Source organism: Neomonachus schauinslandi, chromosome 12, assembly GCF_002201575.2.
Source record: "Neomonachus schauinslandi chromosome 12, ASM220157v2, whole genome shotgun sequence".
NCBI classification, from domain to species: domain Eukaryota; kingdom Metazoa; phylum Chordata; class Mammalia; order Carnivora; family Phocidae; genus Neomonachus; species Neomonachus schauinslandi.
Window position 1 is genome coordinate 105,348,247 of NC_058414.1, and position 20,768 is coordinate 105,369,014.

General features: G+C 45.4%; 1 protein-coding gene across 1 annotated transcript in view; it reads right to left on the reverse strand.

The window, feature by feature from the left end:
- Positions 1 to 9,633: 9,633 nt before the first annotated feature.
- Positions 9,634 to 20,768, reverse strand: part of NCAPG2 (non-SMC condensin II complex subunit G2) — a 69,528-nt gene continuing 58,393 nt past the window's right edge. Inside the window, exons 25-28 of the mRNA XM_044920006.1 lie at positions 18,745 to 18,848; positions 17,800 to 17,900; positions 15,724 to 15,823; positions 9,634 to 9,788 (exon numbers count right to left, since the gene is read on the reverse strand). Coding sequence (XP_044775941.1) covers positions 9,737 to 9,788; positions 15,724 to 15,823; positions 17,800 to 17,900; positions 18,745 to 18,848 — 357 coding nt within the window. The 3' untranslated portion in view covers positions 9,634 to 9,736. The remainder of the gene's footprint in view (positions 9,789 to 15,723; positions 15,824 to 17,799; positions 17,901 to 18,744; positions 18,849 to 20,768) is intronic.

Below are 20,768 nucleotides of genomic sequence, written 5' to 3' on the forward strand. Positions count from 1 at the left end.
GAGCACAGGCAGTAATTTCTGACATTGGCCATAGCAACATTTTTCTAGAAATCTTTCCTGAGGCAAGAGAAACAAAAGCAAAAATAAACTATTGGGACTACATCAAAATAAAAAGCTTCTGCACAGTGAAGGAAAACAACCAACAAAACTAAAACCTACAGAATGAGAGAAGATATTTGCAAATGACATATCTGATAAAGGGTTAGTGTCTGGGGCGCCTGGGTGGCTCAGTCAGTTAAGCGTCTGCCTTCGGCTCAGGTCATGATCCCAGGGTCCTGGAATTGAGTCCCGCATCGGGCTCCCCGCTCAGTGGGGAGCCTGCTTCTCCCTCTCTCTCTGCCTGCAGTTCTCCCTGCTTGTGCTCACTCTCTCTCTCTCCGTCAAATAAAATCTTTAAATAAATAAATGGCTGGTATCCAAAATATATAAAGAACAGATACAACACCCCAAAACCAAATAATCCAATTAAAATATGGGCAGAATAGGGGTGCCTGGGTGGTTCAGTCAGTTGAGCGTCCAACTCTTGATTTTGGCTCAGGTCATGATCTCATGGGTCGTGGGATTGAGCCCCAAATCAGGCTCCCCACTTGGCAGGAGTCTGCCTGAAGACTCTCTCCCTCTGCCCCACTTGTGTGTGTGTGCTCTCTCTCTCTCTTTCAAATAAATAAATAAATCTTTTTTAAAAAGTGGGCAGAAGATATGAACAGACATCTCTCCACGGGAAACATTCAGATGGTCAACAGACACATGAGAAGATGCTCAACATCACATCATCAGGGAAACGCAAATCAAAACCACAATGAGATACCACCTCACACCTGTCAGAATGACTAAAATAAAAACCACAAGAAACAACAGGTGTTGGTGAGGATGTGATGAAAAAGGATCCCTCATGCACTGTTGGTAAGAATGTAAACTGGTGCAGCCACTGTGGAAAACAGTATGGAGGGTCTTCAAAAAGTTAAAAACAGAACTACCCTATGATCCAGTAATCAAATTACTGGGTATTTACCCAAAACACAGAAAAACACTAATTTGAAGGGAAACATGCACCCCTGTGTTTATTGCAGCACTATTTATAATGGTGAAATTATGGAAGTAACCCAAGAGCCTATTCATAGATGAATGGATAAAGAAGTGGTGTGTGTGTGTGTGTATTTAATGGAATATACTCGGCCATAAAAAAGAATGAGATCTTGCCATTTGCAACAACTTGGATGGAGCAAGAAAGTATTATTCTAAGTGAAGTAAGTCAGTCAGAGAAAGACAAATACCATATGATTTCACTCATATGTGGAATTTAAGAAACAAGACAAAGGAACAAAGGGGAAAAAAGAGAGATAAACCAAGAAACAGACTCTTAACTACAGAGAACACACTGCTGGTGACCAGAGGGGAGGTGGGGGGGGGGGGGGGGGGGGGGGTGAAACAGGGGATGGGGGTTAAAGAGTACACTTATCAGGATGAGCACTGAGTAATGTGTAGAATTGTTGAATCACTATATCATACACCTGAAACTAATAACACAGCATGTCAACTACACTGGAATTAAAATAAAAAACTTTTAAAAAATAGGGCAGGACATCACCAACATGGCAGAAGAAGAGTTTTCCAGTGTCTTACTCTGAAAGAACACGGATTTTGACAATCACCCACAGAAGAGACAGCCTTTATGGAAGTCCAGGAGTCTAATGGAGAAATTCCAGCATGGTGTTGGAGCACAAGATAATAACAATATTAATGATTATTCTTATTCACGATGGGATGCACTGGAGAGGGAAGACGGTTTCGTGTCCCCCCTCCCCCAAGGCAGCACAGCTCAGGGCAAGAGAGCCCTTCTGGCTCCCTCACTTCTCCTACAGGGTAGAGGGGGATGTGAGTGAGCATCCAGCTTCCTCAGCTTCCCCAGTTGTGTGGGATGCCACCAAAGAAACACATTTCCTTCTCACCTCAATAGAATACTGCGTGTGCTACATGGCCTGAGGAAGGTGGGGGGGGAGCACCTGGAGGCCTGCCAGTGAGCCATTGGGTCCCCTTGCCTGTGAACCCCCCCAGATGGCGCAAGGCACCCCACAGGCCCCACGTGTCACCCACACACTCCCCAACCCCACGGCCAGCTCCCTGTTCATGCCCTTGTGGGAGTAAGCTTCTGCAGATGGCTGGACTGCGGGACCAGGAGAAACCACGCAAACTAGAGAATTCAGCACTCTCCTAGCGAAAGCGAAAGGGAGGCTGTCAGCACCTGGCCTGGCTCTGCAGGACAGTTAGGAATCTCTTCTCAAGACAGCACAAGTGTTGGGCGGCCATATCCATGGAGATGGTCTGAGAAAGCCTGATTTCCTCACAGGCCTTGTGGTTACTAACTGATCCTGGGAATTCTAGAACCAAACTGGACAGTCAGCTTAGTAAATTCTTACTTGGTTTATTTAAGCAAAATAACTGTAAGTCTAGCAAACAAAGGTGACTTGGAACTTCACAATGACATCAAGGCCTCTCCCCCAGTCCCAGTGGATCACCAGATACACAGAGCCCGGGGCTTTGGGGAGGATGCAGACATTACCAGCACGTGTTCTAACTTTCCCTCCTTCTTCCAAAGAACCGTAGCCATCACCAGTCCTGGGCCGGGGCAGGGCAGATGCTAACACTTCTCGGGACTGCAGGGCCGTGACTCCACAGTCACCCTTGGCAAGCCAGGATGTCACCATGGCCTGCCACCATGGGCCCCCCAAACACACCCCATGCCATTTCCCCGGTGACTAAGTATACCTCTGGGATGTCGGCCTCAGTAATGGGAGCTACAGATTATTCCCCAACCGTGGAATGAAGAGGTGCTGAAGTATGGAAGCAAAGAGAAAGTCTTTGAGTGCCCCCTCCCTACAAAGATATTAAAACCAATACTATGGATGAGCGATGTGGCATATTGACAAAACTGAATACCACTCAACAATAATGAACTACAAAGACATGCAAAAAATGGAAGAAGCTAGACACAGAAGAATATTTCATGAAGTTCAAGAACCAGCAACACCCCCCATGGTGATGGGAATCTGAACAGTAGCTGCTTCTTGCAAGAGTGAGGGCAGGAGAGAACTTTCTGGGGCAATGGACATGTTCTCATCTTGACTGAGGTATGGGTTATGTGGCTGAATATACTTTTTAAAACTCATCAAACTGTAAACTTAAGATTGGTGAGTTTTACGTGTAAGTTATTCAATTTTAAAAAAGTAATAGCAACTTCTCTAGGATTTCAGAGATCTGTACTCCTGTCAAAGATTTGAACGATGCCAGGTGGTGACTCCCATCACATGACTCTTACCCCGCATGGCCTGCGTAGGAAGGCAGAAGCATCTTGGAGAACGGGCATGTCCTCGTGACCATGGCAAAACCGCAAGAGGACACCAGGCCTGGGTTTGAACCCAGTGACTGTCACTCCCGAGTCCTGCTACAGCTCGCGCACAGCACACGGCAGCCGAGGCAGCAGGCAAGCGTGACCCCAAGGTGGGAGGGCCCTGTGTCTGGCGTGGTAGGCTCTGTGGACACCTGGGAGCAGACACAGCCCCACCTCTAAGAAGGGACAGCAGTCCTTGGGAACTCTCAGGGTTGGTAGGTGTACATTCTTACATTTCCTGGATAAACCTAAACGCTGCCAATTTTGTGAGACCCCAAATCAAAAGGTGTTCCAACTACAGGGCAAACTGCTTTGCCATTTGCCTTAAGCCAAGCAGGACGAGGTTTCCATGCCGATGGGGCCGGTGTGCTGCTGCAGGGAAGGGTAGCGTGAGAACCACAGCGTGAGCTCCTGGGGTTTGCAGCACAAGCAGGCATGCTACAGTAATTATTTTCTTCTGGAGGAAATGATCTTGGCCTGCTGTGGACCCTCAGAAACGAATGCTTGGGTTACCCCAGCGGAAGACCCTCACCAAACATTCAGGGGGATGTGGAATGAGTAGCAAGACGGGGTGTCATAGAGCCCCAGCCACCAAACAGTGCTGGCCCCAAGCCGTTTCCCCTCACGTTCCTTTCCGGTCTCTGTCATGTGCATTTCATGTGCCTCAGCTCATTTCATGGTTCCATTCTGTCACCCACTACTGAGCACAAGTTGTGCTATTTAATGACATGAGTACCACTGGGCCTGCAGATCACTGACAGCACCCAGGCAGCCCTCGAGGAGGACCAGGAACTCCCTCCAGGAGGGTCTCCCCACTGGGAATGGCGGCTCAGACGCCGGACTGCCTCCTCATGTTGGCCAGGAGACCCTGCTGCGTTCAATGTGTACTGAAGAGAAAAGGCATTTGGGAGTGGGTGGGCAAGGACACGGTGCACCAGAATGGAAGTGTGATCTTTTGGGGGGGAAGCTGCCCAACATCAGAATTTCCTACGCCTGTGTGAGTTATGGTGGAAGGTGGGGTCAGTATGAGTTTCCTGTGGCGCTTCGACAAATTACCACAAACCGTGGGGCTTTAAACAACACAAATGCATTCTCTCACAGTTCTGGAGGCCAGCAGTCCGCGGTCTCACTGGCATAAATCGAGGTCTTGTGGGGCCGTGCTCCTTCTGAAGCCTCAGTGGGAGGCTCCTTTTCCTGCTTCTGGCGGCTGTCTGCAGTCCTTGGCTTGTGGCCACACCCCTCCAGTCTTGGCTTCTGTGGTCACTCTGCCTTCCGTGCATGTGACAAGTCTGTCCCCGGTTCCCTGACAGGACCTTTAGGATGGCATCAGGGCCCACCGGATAAACCAGGATAACCTCCCCCAACTCAAGATCCTAAACTTCATCACATCTGCAAAATGTTTTGCTGTATAAGGTAACACTGACAGGTTCCAGGGATAACAAATATTTTGTAAGCCATTACCTAGACTATCACAGGGCCCCTCAGTGAGCATGAATCCACATGCTGTTTATCCCAGAAATTTACTATTATTTTGTAAAATGATCTATCCTAGAAACTTATCAATAGTGGTCTTTCAGCAAGACAGAGATGTATTTGAATGGGAGCTATTATCTCTGAAAACTCATTTCTTTTCTATAAGGAAAGCAAGACCTACCACTTAACTGAGTGTAAGTCCACATGGAGGGTGATCAGTATGGGCTGTTGTGCAGATAAATGTGTTTGGTGCATGATCATCAACCCTGCAACCAGACTAGACCAGAGCCCCATCTACCAGATTCCGGACGGGGCCAAACTGGCATTTTGCCACAATGTACCTCATAACTAAAGGAAACTCTTCACCCTGTGGGCCCCATCCAAGGAGTGGAAGGGCTGGATGAGGGTAGAGAGTCATGGAGGCTCTTTCTGGTGGCCATGACACATGGGGTCAGCATGCTGTGTGGTCTCCAATACTCAGTAGGGGCGACCATGGAGCTGGGGTAAAGACTGCCGTAGCTGAACCTGGAGAGGTCATGGTGCGAGAGTCCATTCTACTGGGCGAGTTGATTTATGGGCAAGAATCGGAAGCCTGACTCATGCCTGCCCTTTGTACACATTTTCCCCACCCATCTGTCTGTCTTCCAGGCAGGAGATCCAGAACCCTTCTGAAACTGTTCTGCATGAGCATCTCAAATACATTCGGGCTGCTTATTCACATTTGTTCTATTCGCTGTGTCACCAGTGGGAGGAGCTTCATGTGCCATGAGTGACAGAGGCTGCAGAGATGTCCCCAAGGGACACAGGACTCCCTGTCAGATGCTGGTGCCAGGAATCTAGAGAAATGTAAATCAGGAAGTTTCCCCTTCCTGGAAAAAAACAAAAAATGGCTGCCACATGACAGAAAAGCCACATAACACATTAGCAGGTGAATTAAGACACCTCTGCTGAGGGGCACCTGGGTGGCTCAGTGGTTAAGCGTCTGCCTTCGGCTCAGGTCATAATCCCGGGGTCCTGGGATCGAGCCCGTCGGGCTCCCTGCTCAGCGGGGAGCCTGCTTCTCCCTGACCCTCACCCAACTCATGCTCTCTCTCTCGCTGTGTCTGTCAAATAAATAAAATCTTTAAAAAAAAAAAAAAAAAGACACCTCTGCTGAAATTAATCCTTCAGAAATGCCCTTTATTTTAGAAAGAAGTGAGGTTCAGTCACGAGTCAGCTATAAAAGTTGCCAGAACGTCCGTGAGAACGTGGGCCTGAGCGGGGCGGTCACGGAGCCTTCAGCATGTGCTCCTGGACACTTTTTTTTTTTTTAACTTAGGCTCCACGTCCAGCACGGAGCCCAACGTGAGGTTTGAACTCACAACCCTGAGATCAAGAGTCAGACGCTTAACCGACTGAGCCAGCCAGGCGCCCCGCTCCTGGACCCCTTTACAGGCATGCTCACCCCTCACAGCCACTCTGCTCCAGGAGCACAGAATGAGGCCTTCACCCCACTCTGACACTTACTGTGACCCACTGTTCCAGGTCAGGGCATGCGCACTGTCACTTCTTTTTCAAAGGACAAAGGCAGGAGAGTTAGCCATCAGTGGTCCTAAGGGTGGCGTCACTGTATTTTATGGTGAGTATTTTCAAAATCAGCAAGGTGGTACAGCCACGTCTTCCCAGTTTCTTCTTGTTCAATTCTGAGGGTTACCTTGAGAAATAGTTCTCACCTTAGAAACGGTTTAGAGTTTAAATGTTTTGTGTTAGGGCAGTTTTTAAAGAACCGTCACCTTTCCTCACGGATCTGCAGTTAGCAAACGGCCGACTAGTCTGCCAGAGAGACGGTCCCGCAATAAGGGACCATAACAAGGGCCGCTGGGTGGTGGCAGCCACTGCAGAGGCCTCATCAAGTGGGAGCGGAGCCCCCCTCCCTGCCCTGGGGCTGGTTTTCATGCCACCAAGCCAGCCCTGGGTGTCTGATGAGTGAGGCGGGGACACCAACCAATTTAGTCACGTCATGCTGTCTCTGTTGTTTGCTGCCTCATCCCTGGAGGGTGCTTTTGCTCGTGGGCTGTGGTGTGAAACCTTTCTGTTGTGTGTAAATGGGTGGCACAGGGCTTTCTGTTGGATGTTAACACGTGGCATTAAGACTTGCGTTCCCTCTTGCTGCTGGGCCACTCCTGCCCATGCCCTGGGGCCTGTCCCCAGGGTGGACATCTGGCTTCGGTGAGCGCTGTGTCCTCCCATGGGTTTTCTGGCCTTCTGTGGTGCTCACACTAGCGCACGCACCTCTCTGAGCCTCCGTCCACGGTCTGCTCAGTGCTCTGGCATCTTCACCTTGCGTGGCCACCACTTCTGTGCTTCCGGGAGCTAGCCTAGTGGTGTTCACAGGTGTAGAAATCTGTGTCTGTGTGCCTCCAAATTGATTACACATCCTTTGCCAAAGAGGTCTAGGCTTTCTCTCTCTTCCTCACATCTGACTCTGTTTACAGTTCTGTTAAACAGTGAATACAAGGGCGCCTGAGTGGCTCAGTTGGTTAAGCGACTGCCTTCGGCTCAGGTCATGATCCTGGAGTCCCAGGATCGAGTCCCGCATCGGGCTCCCTGCTCAGGAGGAAGTCTGCTTCTCCCTCTGACGCTCCCCCATCTCATGCTCTCTCTGTCTCTATCTCATTCTCTCTCTCAAATAAATAAATAAAAAAAAAAAAAACAGTGAATACAAAAGACTATGTGTAAGGTTATGAATAGTAAAATGAGCATGGAAATATCTGTTTCCAGTTTATTTCTATAGTTATCTCTGAAGAATCTTCCATGTTCTCCCACCCTTTCCTCCCATACTCAGTGTTCTTCTGAATTCTATCATCTTTTCCTTGCTTATTGATATATTATCAATACATGTTAATATAATAGTATATTGATACATTATGTGAGCATAAGCAATACAGCGTTGTTTCATATGCTTTTAAACCTCCCAGAATGAAATCACACTCTATTATTCTGTGACTTGCTTTTTCCCTCAACATCAGGCCCCGGAAGTGCCCTCCACCTCGCCCTGTCATCCCTAATGGAGGAGGAGCTACAGTTACCCCACACCCCACCGCCGCCCTGCCCACTCTCCCTCTGAAGGGAGTCAGAGCTACTTCCACCTGCTGTTGCAAACACAGGTCCTCTGAGTGTCCTCATGCATTCACAGGAATTTCTCTAGGGCATATACCTAGAGAAGGATTTTATGAACTACTTTGGCCCGATAGAAATTGAATGTTTTTTCACAAATTGGATTACTTCTCCCATCAAGACTGACACAAGATAAAAGAGAAAACCTGACTACTCTGCAAACTCATATATAAATTTAAAAAGCTAATTAACCTCTTCCCACACAGAAAGCACCGAGCTCAGAGAGATTGTTACAACAAATCCAAGGAACTTTTTCTAATCTAACACGAACTCTTCCAGGGATATAGAAAGATGGAGCATTCCTCAATTCATTTCTTTTTTTTTTAAGATTTTATTTTTAAGTAATCTCTACCCTCAACATGGGGCCCAAACTCACGACCCCAAGATCAAGAGTGGTGCACCCACCGACTGAGCCAGCCAGGCGCCCCAGTTCATTTCTTTTTTTTTTTTTAAAGATTTATTTATTTATTTTGAGAGAGCGAGAATGAGAGAGAGAGAGAGTACATAAGTGGGGGAGGGTCAGAGGGAGAAGCAGACTCCCCGCCGAGCAGGGAGCCCGATGCGGGACTCGATCCAGGGACTCCGGGATCATGACCTGAGCCGAAGGCAGTCGCTTAACCAACTGAGCCACCCAGGCGCCCCCAGTTCATTTCTTAATACTAAAACAAACACCGGCAAGGACAAAAAAGAAAAAAAAAATCACATTTGCCAATACAGAAAACATCTTAGCAAAGATGTCTAAAAGTCTTCTGTTCAAAATTAGCTAAAATAAGCAACCCCCACCTCCCATTTCTCAGTTACCTCGGAAAAACCTTACCCTAACTGCTCATAACTGTGGTAAGCAGTCCATTTCTGTACCTTCTTAGAGAAACAGACAGTGAAATTGGTGTTTCTTTACCGTTTTGCTGGGGGCAAAGGACAGAATGAGCATGTCCCATCTGTCACAGGCAGTGGCTCCGCCACGACGCAGGGCCTGTGGCTGACAGGGACACACAGACCTGGTAACCTAGAGCAGACAAGCTGGGGTCGTGGACGACGCAGCAAGGAAACCCGGGGATGGTCCTCGGCTGGTAGCTCGTCAGACCTCAGAAAGAAAAGATAAAATAACAGCGATTCACCTTCAGGCTGAAGGACTCAGTTCCTCCGTCACCCACATTTAGAGCCACTGGCCCATCCTGACATCCAGGAAAGAACCATCAAGACCAGAAGAGGAGGCCACGACAGGACCCTGCGTGAGGCTCTTCCCTACACCCGGCACGGCCCCGCCCTCTGCTTTCGCACCCTCTACTCTTGGCAGAATTCAACCCTTGTCTCTAAAGGGCAAGACTCATACTAATATTTTTAAATAAAGTACACAAACAGATGTTGTCATCGCTTTTATTACTCATAGTTTAAGCAACATTTTATATATATATATATATATATATATAAAAAGTCATTTTTAAAACAACCGCATTTGCTAGAAAAGTGTCTTTTCCCTTGCACCACAGGTTTCTGCACTGACCACCGATACCTAGAGTCCTTCATATTAAATATATTATTAACGCGGGCACCAGGCAAAAGCTTAAGAACCTTTGAGTTTCCTACTTAAAAATCCCCAAATAAATCCCACCCCTATGATATGGGTTACTAACATTAAAAACACTAAAAAACACACATTCATTTCACTTTTGCTAAATCCTTTTCTCTGTTTTCACATGACCAAAGATGTTGGCTTGGTTATGAATTCAGAAATGCTCCCAGAGTTCTTGATGATGATTCATAGAGAAACCTGAAACATAAAGAAAGATGATTAACAACAGAAATCAGCGACCAAAATACCCAAATGTATATTTTCACAAAATAAACCTAGAAATGTCTTGCAACGGAACACACACTCCGAGAGGCTGAAATAATCAGTAACTTTCACTGATTATTTCTCATATGTGAGGTGGAGCAAGAATCCCCATCACTAGGAAACTGCACTTGAACAGGGCCGTCATCACTGCTCCCGCGGCCACAGCAGTTCACCGAGTCCCCAAAGCACTCTTCACACGAACAAAACACCAGGCCAGGTTTTCTATAGGTGAACTCTTACTCACTCAGAAGTACTCTCATTTGTGAGGATCTAAACCAAGACTCAGATACAGGGCAGCCTCATAAACATGACAAGTACATTTCACAATCATGGGCTTTCTCTCCACAAAAACACAAGATAAATGAAAACTATTTATCCCAAGACTCACTATTACAATGACACCTACTCCAATCACTTCCCCTGGTCCTGCCCTACACACCTGTCCCAGAGAGCCAGGTTTGGGCTGAGCCCACTCAAGACACGGGAAGTCCTCACACAGGCATTTGCAGGTGTGTGTTCCCTTCCACCACCTGGTAACCACAAGCGCCTCCAGCACTTCCCTCAGAGGGGATGCTGGCCCTGGACACAAACACCAGTCTCCATCCCCAGTGACGTCTCAGCTGACACACTGTTCGGCGAGTGTCTGCCTGTGTCCTGCTCCTCGAGGAGACTAACCCACCACGTGGTCTACAACAGCCCTGCCTTGTATCAGTACAAACAGGCATGTAACTAAATTCTCTACTAGCCTCATTAAAAGAGATCAGAAGAATAAGGTGAAGTTCACCTTAATACATTTTATTTTACTCAATATACCCAAAATACATCAGCCTGTAATCAACATAAAAATAACACCGGCATACTTTACAATGTTTCTTTCACACTATCTTCAGAACCCAGCATGCACTTAACACAGCATCTCAGGTCAGACTTGCCACATTTCACGTGTTCAATTTCTACATGTGACAAAGTGGCCACTGCAGGGCAGCACAGATCTAGAAAGATTTGGGGATTTTTTTCTCTTTACCTCTGGAATTCCATAATTTTATCCACAGACTTACTTAGGCGTGATTTCTTTTCCATTTAATCCCATCCAGAATTTAGTGAAACAAAAAAAAGAAATTTTAAAATTCCCCATTTCTTCAGCTTTGGGAAGTTTTCCCTATTATCTGTTAGATGACTGCTTTTCTTGTCTGTTTCTCACCTGTCTTTACCCTGTGACTCCTCTTCATCAGTAAGTCTGTGTTCTGAGGTACTCCTCCAACGTGATCTTTTTTTTTTATTTTTTTAAAAGATTTTATTTATTTATTTGAGAGAGAATGAGAGAGAGAGAGCATGAGAGGGGGGAGGGTCAGAGGGAGAAGCAGACTCCCTGCCGAGCAGGGAGCCCGACGCGGGACTCGATCCCGGGACTCCAGGATCATGACCTGAGCCGAAGGCAGTCGCTTAACCAACTGAGCCACCCAGGCGCCCCCCAACGTGATCTTTCAGACCGTCTGGAATCTGAGTCTCAGCGGTGACATCTCTCCAATACGTCAGGGACATTTTTAATTTAGGATTTTTCGTTCTACATCATCTTTTTGGGGTATAATGGATTTTTTTCTTTGGAGACTCTTATTATTGTCTGACTGGCCCACCAGTGTTACTTGAGCAATGGCTGTTCTGACTGTTCCTAACTGCTGGGCTACCCTACATGTGTGGCTGTTTTGTGCGTGCCCGACAGACACCTCGTGTAGAGGTGGGATGGTGAACGGTGAGAGGCACAGGCCCTGTGGAGGCCACCAGGGCAGCAGTGAGCTGGAAGGGACAGTGGCCAGTCTTAGCCAAATTACCTCCCTGGGCCAGCGTTCTCATGTGTGACAAGACGTTTGAACCAAGTAATGTGCTCGCCCGCCTGAGCTCTCCAAGCCTTTAAGTCTATGTCAGAAGCCGAGTCTTCAGCCCACCCACCATCAGGCCCCACCGCCTCCAGCAGACTGTGTTCATGTGCTGAAGAACATGCAACACGACCACAGCCACAGGAGGGGCAGACGGAATCAATTTTCTGAGAAAAACATTAATAAGATAAACAATGTCTGTTTTTATTTACATCTAGCTTTAATTTATCTACACCAATGTCCACTGGGCATTGATGATGAGGGAAGCATGCTTCTAAATGAGCTATAAAAAGCATCCAGTCCCAAAATCATTTTAAAAAGACTATTAAAATTTCATGCAGCAGAATAAAATGGTATTATTCATCAATACTTGATAACCAAAAAGAGGTGATTTCGTCAGGGAAAACGCCTTTCCTTCAAGGTCTAATAACAAGGTTTAATGCTGGGGGTTGCCCAGAACACTGTCAAAGTTGCCTGCACATAGGCATAATTAATATTGGCAAGTAATTTGCTTATGATTACATTCCATTTACTCAGTGGGAAAAATTCATGATATAACCTGAACCATAAGAAATATTTATACTTCTAAAATTTCTAATTATAAATTTATTGCTATTTTCATACTATTTATGAAAGTAATAAATATAACATACTTGACATTTAAATGCACCAGCGTGCTGGCAAACGTATGCCATTCCTCCTGAGAAAATACGTCCAATTTACAGCATGCCATATTAGGTGAGGCAATTAAAGTGCAATGAGAAGCATTTTTTATTTGGCACCCAACAGACCAGTTAACAGAATACTAACACTGTTAGAGAGAAAAGTCGCTTATTCGTTAAGAAAACGTTCACTTCTGAATTAATGCCCCATTGCCTAAAATATTAACTGGACCAAAGGGTTCCCAGAGTCTTAAAGATGTTAACCTGCCTTAATGTCCCTACCCCAACATCAAATCAGTAATATTTTCAATTTAGTCTTAAATGTCTATTTTCCATTAGATTGATTTTGTTTTAGACACTGGTTTTCTATAGTGTGGTTCTTGCACATTTAGGGAGCCCGAGTTTCATGGTCCAGTCCTATTTTCTTAAGATGTTTCCACCTTAAAGGGAAGAACTCTTTTTGCCATCTGTGTATCAGCTATTAAATATCCGCACAGAGCCCAACAGAAAGCTCGATCCCAAGACTCTGAGATCATGACCTGAGCCGAAACCAAGAGTCAGACCCTTAACTGACCTCGCCACCCAGGGGCCCCCAGTTTTGAACTTCTAAGGCCTTTTTTTCCCCTCTCAATATAACTAACACGATTCAAGTACTCAGCTTAAAACTCTGTGCAAGTGGGAAAAAAAAGAAATTTCTAAGAAGGAGCAAATGTCCCTGTTCCCTTACATCTTCACAATAGTATATACATACCATTCTACACCCAAAAAAACTTATCCTTGCAAATGTTATTTCTAAGAACAAAGAAATCCTGTAAAACGCTTGGACTTCTGGGGCATCTGGGTGGCTCCGTCCACCTCTTGAATGCAGCTTGGGTCATGATCTCAGGGTCATGGGATCGAGCCCCACATTGGGCTCCTGGGCTGGGCATGGAGTCTGCCCAAGATTCTCCCTCTCCATCTGCCCCTACCCCAGCTCACACTCTCTAAATAAATAAATAAAACCTTTTACAAAAATGCCTGGACTTCTGAGATTGTTATATCCTATGAAAATAACTTATCATTTATATAGGTTGTAATTCTGATGTGCCTGGTAAAAATATTTACACTGCTGTAGGTTTTCTGAAATACAAACACTCCTCATTTCCTCCAGCTCAGAAGATCACTTCCCTCTTCCCCATAAGTGTCTAGAAATAAATAAGCTCATAAAACCTAAGAGTCTGTTGAGTTTCTCCTTCAAATATACAGTTGCAAACCCAACTTTATTAAAACCACCTGGTAAATATTCAATAATTTCTAGGATGAAGTATATAGTTGAACGCATTCCCTTTGCTCACAACGAGGTCATGCAAACCCCTACCTACCCCAGTGCCCAAGTCAATGCCCTGGTCCGTGGGGGCTTTCTCTTCCCGGTTCTGACCACTGCAGAGACCACAGGCTTTGCAGAGACCCAGCCTTCTCCAGGAGACCCCAACAGTAAAGGCACCCCAGGCCACTGTCCCCACCAGGCCCCCCAGGGCGGCTGTCCAGCCAGCAGCTACCTGACTAGAACAGCACATGGAAGCTCACAGGATTGGCAGAGGGCCCCAGCTTTGGTTCCAGCAGCTCCCCTGGCATCTCCCCTGCCTCCTGGAGACTGGATATCCAGTGAATCCCATCAGAAGGCCTCAGGACTTCTCCATCCATGGAACAGTCTCAGTCCTGGGGTGTGCATCGTCCCTAGGAACAGAGTTGCTCCTCACATCTGCCTTTCCTCTCTGCTTTGGAGTTCGCTTTAACTCTCACTAGCTGATAGTTCGTTACACTGGCGCCCTGATAAGAATTTCTGACATTGAGATTTTCCTGTCCTAGTCACTGTGTGGTTTCTGCCTTCTAACTGAAATGCCACAAATACCCAGGAAACACTTGCTAAAGGAGGCTGGTACAGTTGTCTTAATACCAGACAAAACGGACTTTCTGGGTAAAGCATTACTAGAGATAAAGAGAGACCCTTCGTAAAAATAAAAGGGTCAATTCATCAAGAAGATATAGGGATTCTAAATTCATATGCACCTAATATCAGGATCACAAAAGATAAGCAAAATCCCTCTTATCAGAAATGCAGATCCAGTAGGCAGAAAATCATTAAGAACACAGTTGAACTCAACAGCACCATCAATCGACTGCATACAATTAATAACAGTGTATAAAATATTTACCACAACCAGCTGGGATTTATTCTAGGTATGCAAGGCCGGTTCAACATTCAAAAACCACTGAGTGTAATCCATCACAAGACTCCAGAAGAAACAGCGTATGATCACATCAGTAGATGCAGAAAAACATTTGACTAAATCCAACACCCATTCATGATAAAAAGTCTCAGTAAATTAGGAATAGAAGGGAACTTCTTCAACTTGATGAAGAACATCCACAAAATATCGGCAGCTCACGTCAAACTTAACGGTGAGAAACTAGAAGTTTTCCCACTAAGATCAGGAACAAGGCGAGGATGCCCGCTCTCATCACTGCTTTTCAACACTGCACTGGAAGTCCTAGCTAATGCAGTGAGAAAAGGAAAGAAAAGGTAAACAGAGAAGAGAGAAAACAGTCCTTGTTCATAAATTAGCAATTTAGGGTTTTCAAAGTCTTTCTGCAAAGGAGAAAGTAGCTAAGAAAAGTGGCTACTTTCCCAGGCATACATAAAACTATTACCTAGTTCAGAGGTCTGTAGCACTTAACGTTCTGAAGGTCACAAAACAGTAAGAAAAACACTGTTTTTGCTATTGATCTGAGAATCACACACAGCTAATAGCAGAGTCTACAGGAAGTTGTACAGCTTGTCAGACGCCAAACCTAACAGAGGCACTCGGCCGGAGGAGCCCAGTGAACACCTGCCTCAGAGGAGTCCCTGTGGCAGCGACGGGCCCCCCAGGAAGCAAGAAATGGCCAGTATTTCTTCAAAAGTCTGGAGGAACCTTTCCCATCCTCACTGTGGACGCCTGGGGACCGGGCAACTTTGTCTTAGAAATTTGAAGCCTATGGTTTCAAAAACATAGCAAACCACTAAAAATAATCTGTCTGGTTTTAAAACCATATAAAATAAGTTTGTATGTCTTTATTTTTCTGGAGTAGAATTTACCAGATGACAATTTTGTTTCTGTTTTTGAAGACAAATTAGGGAGTAAATCAAACACACGCTCAAGGGGTTTTCCAACAGAGCCGTTTCTGTGCTTACAAGCCTGTTTTCTCACTGCCTGGCTGTTAAGTAGCAGCAATGAGAATAGGATCTGAAATATATCTACGGAGTAGTATAACTCTCAGAAAAGTCCATCTGGAGCACATCTAGTGCTTTACCTCTCCGTGCTGTCCTCGTCCAGAGTGATCTCCATGAACGTCTTCAGTTTTCTGTGAACAGTGGCTGCAACATCCTTCACTTTTGAACTCCTCTGTTTACCTACAGAAAAGTTATAGTAAAGACAGAGAAAAGATTTTAACACCACCACTGCAGTGTTAAAGCAAGCATACTCTGGGCGCCTGGGTGGCTCAGTCGGTTAAGCGACTGCCTTCGGCTCAGGTCATGATCCTGGAGTCCCGGGATCGAGTCCCGCATCGGGCTCCCTGCTCGGCGGGGAGTCTGCTTCTCCCTCTGACACTCCTCCCTCTCATGCTATCCTTCTCTCTCCCTCTCAATAAATAAAATCTTTTAAAAAATAAATAAATAGGGCGCCTGGGTGGCTCAGTCGGTTAAGCGACTGCCTTCGGCTCAGGTCATGATCCTGGAGTCCCGGGATCGAGTCCCGCGTCAGGCTCCCTGCTCGGCGGGGAGTCTGCTTCTCCCTCTCCCGCTCCCCCCTCTTGTGCTCTCTCTCTCAAATAAATAAATAAAATCTTTAAAAAACTCTGCTATCAATGTGGGTACAAGTTCAGTAAGACTGAGCCTCCCCACCCTTCGAGTTAATCTACCCATTGACCTGTGTAATAGTAATCGTCCCGACAGGGATGTGAGAAGATCAAGCAGACGTTTTCGGAGGCACCCCATTAGCTCTGAGGGACAGCTCCAATGGACATGATCCCATGAGTTCTGTCTATGCCATCAGAGACCTGATCCTCACCTGGACCTCCACCACAGATAACAACTACCATGTTTCAGTGTCATCACTGTGCGGCACAAATTTAAGTACCTATTAAGTACTAGGTGCTCATCAGCACCATACCTCCCACCCTCACTCCTTCACATGGGGAATGTCCCCTCATTCTCCAGACCTCAACTCAGGTGAAAGTCTCTTAGAGAAGTCTTTTCTGATGTCCAGCATGGGTAACACTAGTCACAAAGTATTATCCTAAACCCGTAGACATGCCGTGCATTAGAGCTTACGGGGAGAGCTTGTTTTAATAGGAGCCCTCTTTGGGGGCGCCTGGGTGGCTCAGTCGTTAAGCGTCTGCCTTCGGCTCAGGTCATGATCTCAGGGTCCTGGGATCGAGCCCCGCATCGGGCTCCCTGCTCTGCGGGAAGCCTGCTTCTCCCTCTCCCCCCTGCTTGTGTTCCCTCTCTCGCTGTCTCTGTCTCTCTCTCTCTCAAATAAATAAATAAAATCTAAAAAAAAATAAAAAATAAAAAATAAAAAAAGGAGCCCTCTTTGTCTATAATACATTACATCTTAGAAAATGATTTCAGGGGCGCCTGGGTGGCTCAGTTGGTTAGGCGACTGCCTTCGGCTCAGGTCATGATCCTGGAGTCACAGGATCGAGTCCCGCATCGGGCTCCCTGCTCGGCAGGGAGTCTGCTTCTCCCTCTGACCCTCCTCCCTCTCATGCTCTCTGTCTCTCATTCTCTCTCTCTCAAATAAATAAATAAAATCTTTAAAAAAAAAAATGATTTCAACATTAGTAAAACTGAGTAAAAAATACAGAAACTTAACAGTAATACGCAGAGACATTACTGCATTTTATATTGAGGTGAGCATTTCATAGGTATCTCCAACTACTTTTCCAGTACTATTTCAACTGGCTGGGATATTCAAAACACGCAAGTATAAGGCTTAGGTAAAAAAGCAGATACATTAAGTATTAACACCAAAAACCCACCCATCATGAGCAAAAATAAATTCAGATTTTTAAGCACAGGGAACACATGACAAATCAATAGAAATTCAATTCTGAGGCACAGAGAGGGACATGTAATGGGTCCAGTGGGGGAAGGCGACAGGTGGACAGGACTGGTTTCTAGGCTAGTGCAGGGTCAGCTGAGCAGAGGGAGCCCAGCAGACGGCGTGTGCTCAGAGCATGGGACGACAGGCTGCAAGAGCTGGGGGAGTCTGACTGGCAGGGGACATGGCAACAAGGAACCGAGTTCTCAAACATCCTGTAACAGTTCTGTATGAGATCACACCCAGCAATATCCCAGACGGTAGAAGAGAAAGTTTAACCAACCTTTATTAATAACCAAAATAATATGCATAACAGCTGTGAGACACACAATGCCTTCAATATCATCAGAAGTAACACATGCCTTTAATTCATCTAAAAATGACCTGCAAAAAAAAATTAATAAAAATCCGTAATTATTCTATAGTATATATGCTAATACTTTATAGAAAAGACTAAGATAGCCAAGATTCATCAACTACCATGAATTCTAGCTTTCAGGTAGTGGGAAGTTGATTAAACTCTTCTCATACTTTTCACTATAAGCATGCCAAATCACAGCACAGGTAAGATATTAACATAAGATGATGTTGCTAGAAAGAGAATAGGGACGTTCTGGTAAAACCGAGAAAAGCTACTCTGTATACCCACAATGCACACAAAAAAGATTTCGTATCACTGAAAATAACTCGTGGATGCTAAATACGATGCTTTTAACATTTTCATTGACTGTATCTACTACTGCAGTTCCTCAGGTATCAGACGACTGCGAGACCTTTCCTTCTCTACTCCACCAGTCCTGAGTGTACCACAACAATCCCTGGGCTTCAGCCAAGGGACACACCGGCAGCACCGTGCGCCAAGAAACCACGCTGGCATGGAACCCAGGCAGGTGTTCGGCGTATCCTTAGTAAGAAGTATTCTACTACACAGCGACATTTTAAATGTTTCCCTCCAGCTGAATTTTAGTTATGGTAAGCATAACCAGGGACTTTTCGGATGGATGTATTTGACAGAAAGTTTGAATTTCTCTTTGTAGAAGTATAATGCAAAATTTTTGAAAAATGCAACTATTTTTAATTGCTGATGAGAGAAAATTCTAGGAAACATTTTTCTCATGGAAAAAAAAGCACGTTTGAGAAATTTTGAGAGCTGAAGGAATACAGCAAAATCTACTGAGAGCTTCTAGTCACAAGGAGAATCTCAGGACAGTAAAGAGAACATGGTTACCTGATCACATCCGGAGACTTCATTATCATTCCTATTAAACACCTTGAAAATGGTGGGAGGTCTGAAAGAACCTCAGGGGTGGTGAGCTCTTCCATATTAGAAACCTAAAAAGAAGTTCCAAATCAGTAATTTCTAAATTGAGACTGAGACAGGCTAGTAACTTGTTTTATACCGCTGTGGGTTTTCAACCAGAAACTAAAAAGAATAGTTTTTATTAACTGTTGAAATATCTATAGTAATTATGATTATTATTGTAGACAGGGGTATATTATTCATTGGACAGAAGTGAAAAGATAAAAACGTTCAACAAACCTTTTCTCAGACAGCCTGTAATGCGGGAGCACTCTCTGTAAATAATGTGTTTTTATGCAGGTCTAACTGGCTGTTGTTAATCATCCAGGATCGGGTTTTCTCAGTCTCAGCATGACCGACATCCTGGACTGAATAATTCCTTGCTTGGGCCATCCTTTGCACTGCAGGGTGCTGAGCAGCGTCCTTGGCCTCCACCCAGCAGATCCCAGTAGCACCCCCTCCCCAGCACTGCCAGTGTCTTCTGGAGAACCACCCACGTGCAATAATGTTGGTCTGGACCCACATAAGGGGCTCTGGATTTACGCCCCTCATCACCAACCTTACAAGTTTAAAGTCATCCATTAGTGGCGAATGAACTCCACATGCAAATGGCTCCTTGGAAAATCTAAATCCAAAACCCTGCCTTGGAAGGGGTGGGGGCGGGGGGGGCGGGGAGGGTTATGTCTTTGTTGCCTGATCCCCTCCCCCCATCTCCTCCTTACTCCATCCACCTTTATACATCCCATACTGTCTCTCGTCTACTTCTCGGCCATCAGGGGACTCGACTCAGGTATAACTACACAGTACTTCTAAACAGCCTTTCCATATGCCCTCTGGAGGATTCATAATACTAATTTGGATATTAAAGTCCAATCATTATTACGTTTGAAATAGCTGTTTCTCATTAAAATGCTTTACATCTTAAATGTTGTGAATGCATTTCTGATATAGACAAATGATTATTGACTGGTTAAAATAAAATGTATCTTGGGGCGCCTGGGTGGCTCAGTCGGTTAAGTGTCCGACTCTTGGTTTCAGCTCAGGTCATGACCTCAGGGTCGTAGATCCAGCCCTGCGTCGGGCTCTGTGCTCAGTGCGGAGACTGCTTCAGATCCCCTCTCCCTCTCCCTCCTGCTTATTCTCTCTCTCTCTCAAATGAATATGAATAAATAAAATCTTTTAAAAAATGTATCTTGAGATTTTTAGCATATGTAGCAGTAAGATATAACAGCACAGAGTAGGAGAATGCTAATCGGAAGAACATTGTTACAAGACTCTTACGATGCACAGGCATACCGTAATTTCTTAGGGAGATTGATGAGTTAAATATGCATACTAAAATGAAACCTAAAACAATTACACAAAGGACAATATAAAGTCAACAGAGAAGATAAAACGGAACAGTACAAACACCTGATTCATCAAGAAATGGCAGGAAAAGAAGAAAAGTAGGGGGACTAATAGAAAACAAACATCAAAATTGTCAAATTAAATACAAACATATCGATGGTTTCATTAAAATCAAATGGGCTAAGCACCCCAGGTAAAAGGCAGAGACTACACCCCTCCCCCCCCCAAAAAAGGCCTGCCCGTGTGGTGATTATAGAAAACACTTTGAACATGTAGAAAAACATGCTGAAACTAAAAGCCGTCTCTTAAACTATCAGACAGCCAATGCATCAGAAAGACACAGCAGTCCTGAGCATGTATGCACCTAACAACAAAGCTCCTACAGACATGCAAATTAACGGAAAGAGACAAGTCCACCACGGTGCTAAACTCTCATTAGTGGAACAAGTAGACAAATCAGTAAGGAGACAGAAGAGAGGTCGGCAAACATGTTTTATAAAGTAGTAAAATATATCAGATTTGTGGGCAAAACAGTCTCTGTCAGGACTACTCAACTCTGCAGTTACGGACAAAGCAGCCAAGGAAATTTGTAAATGTTGGGC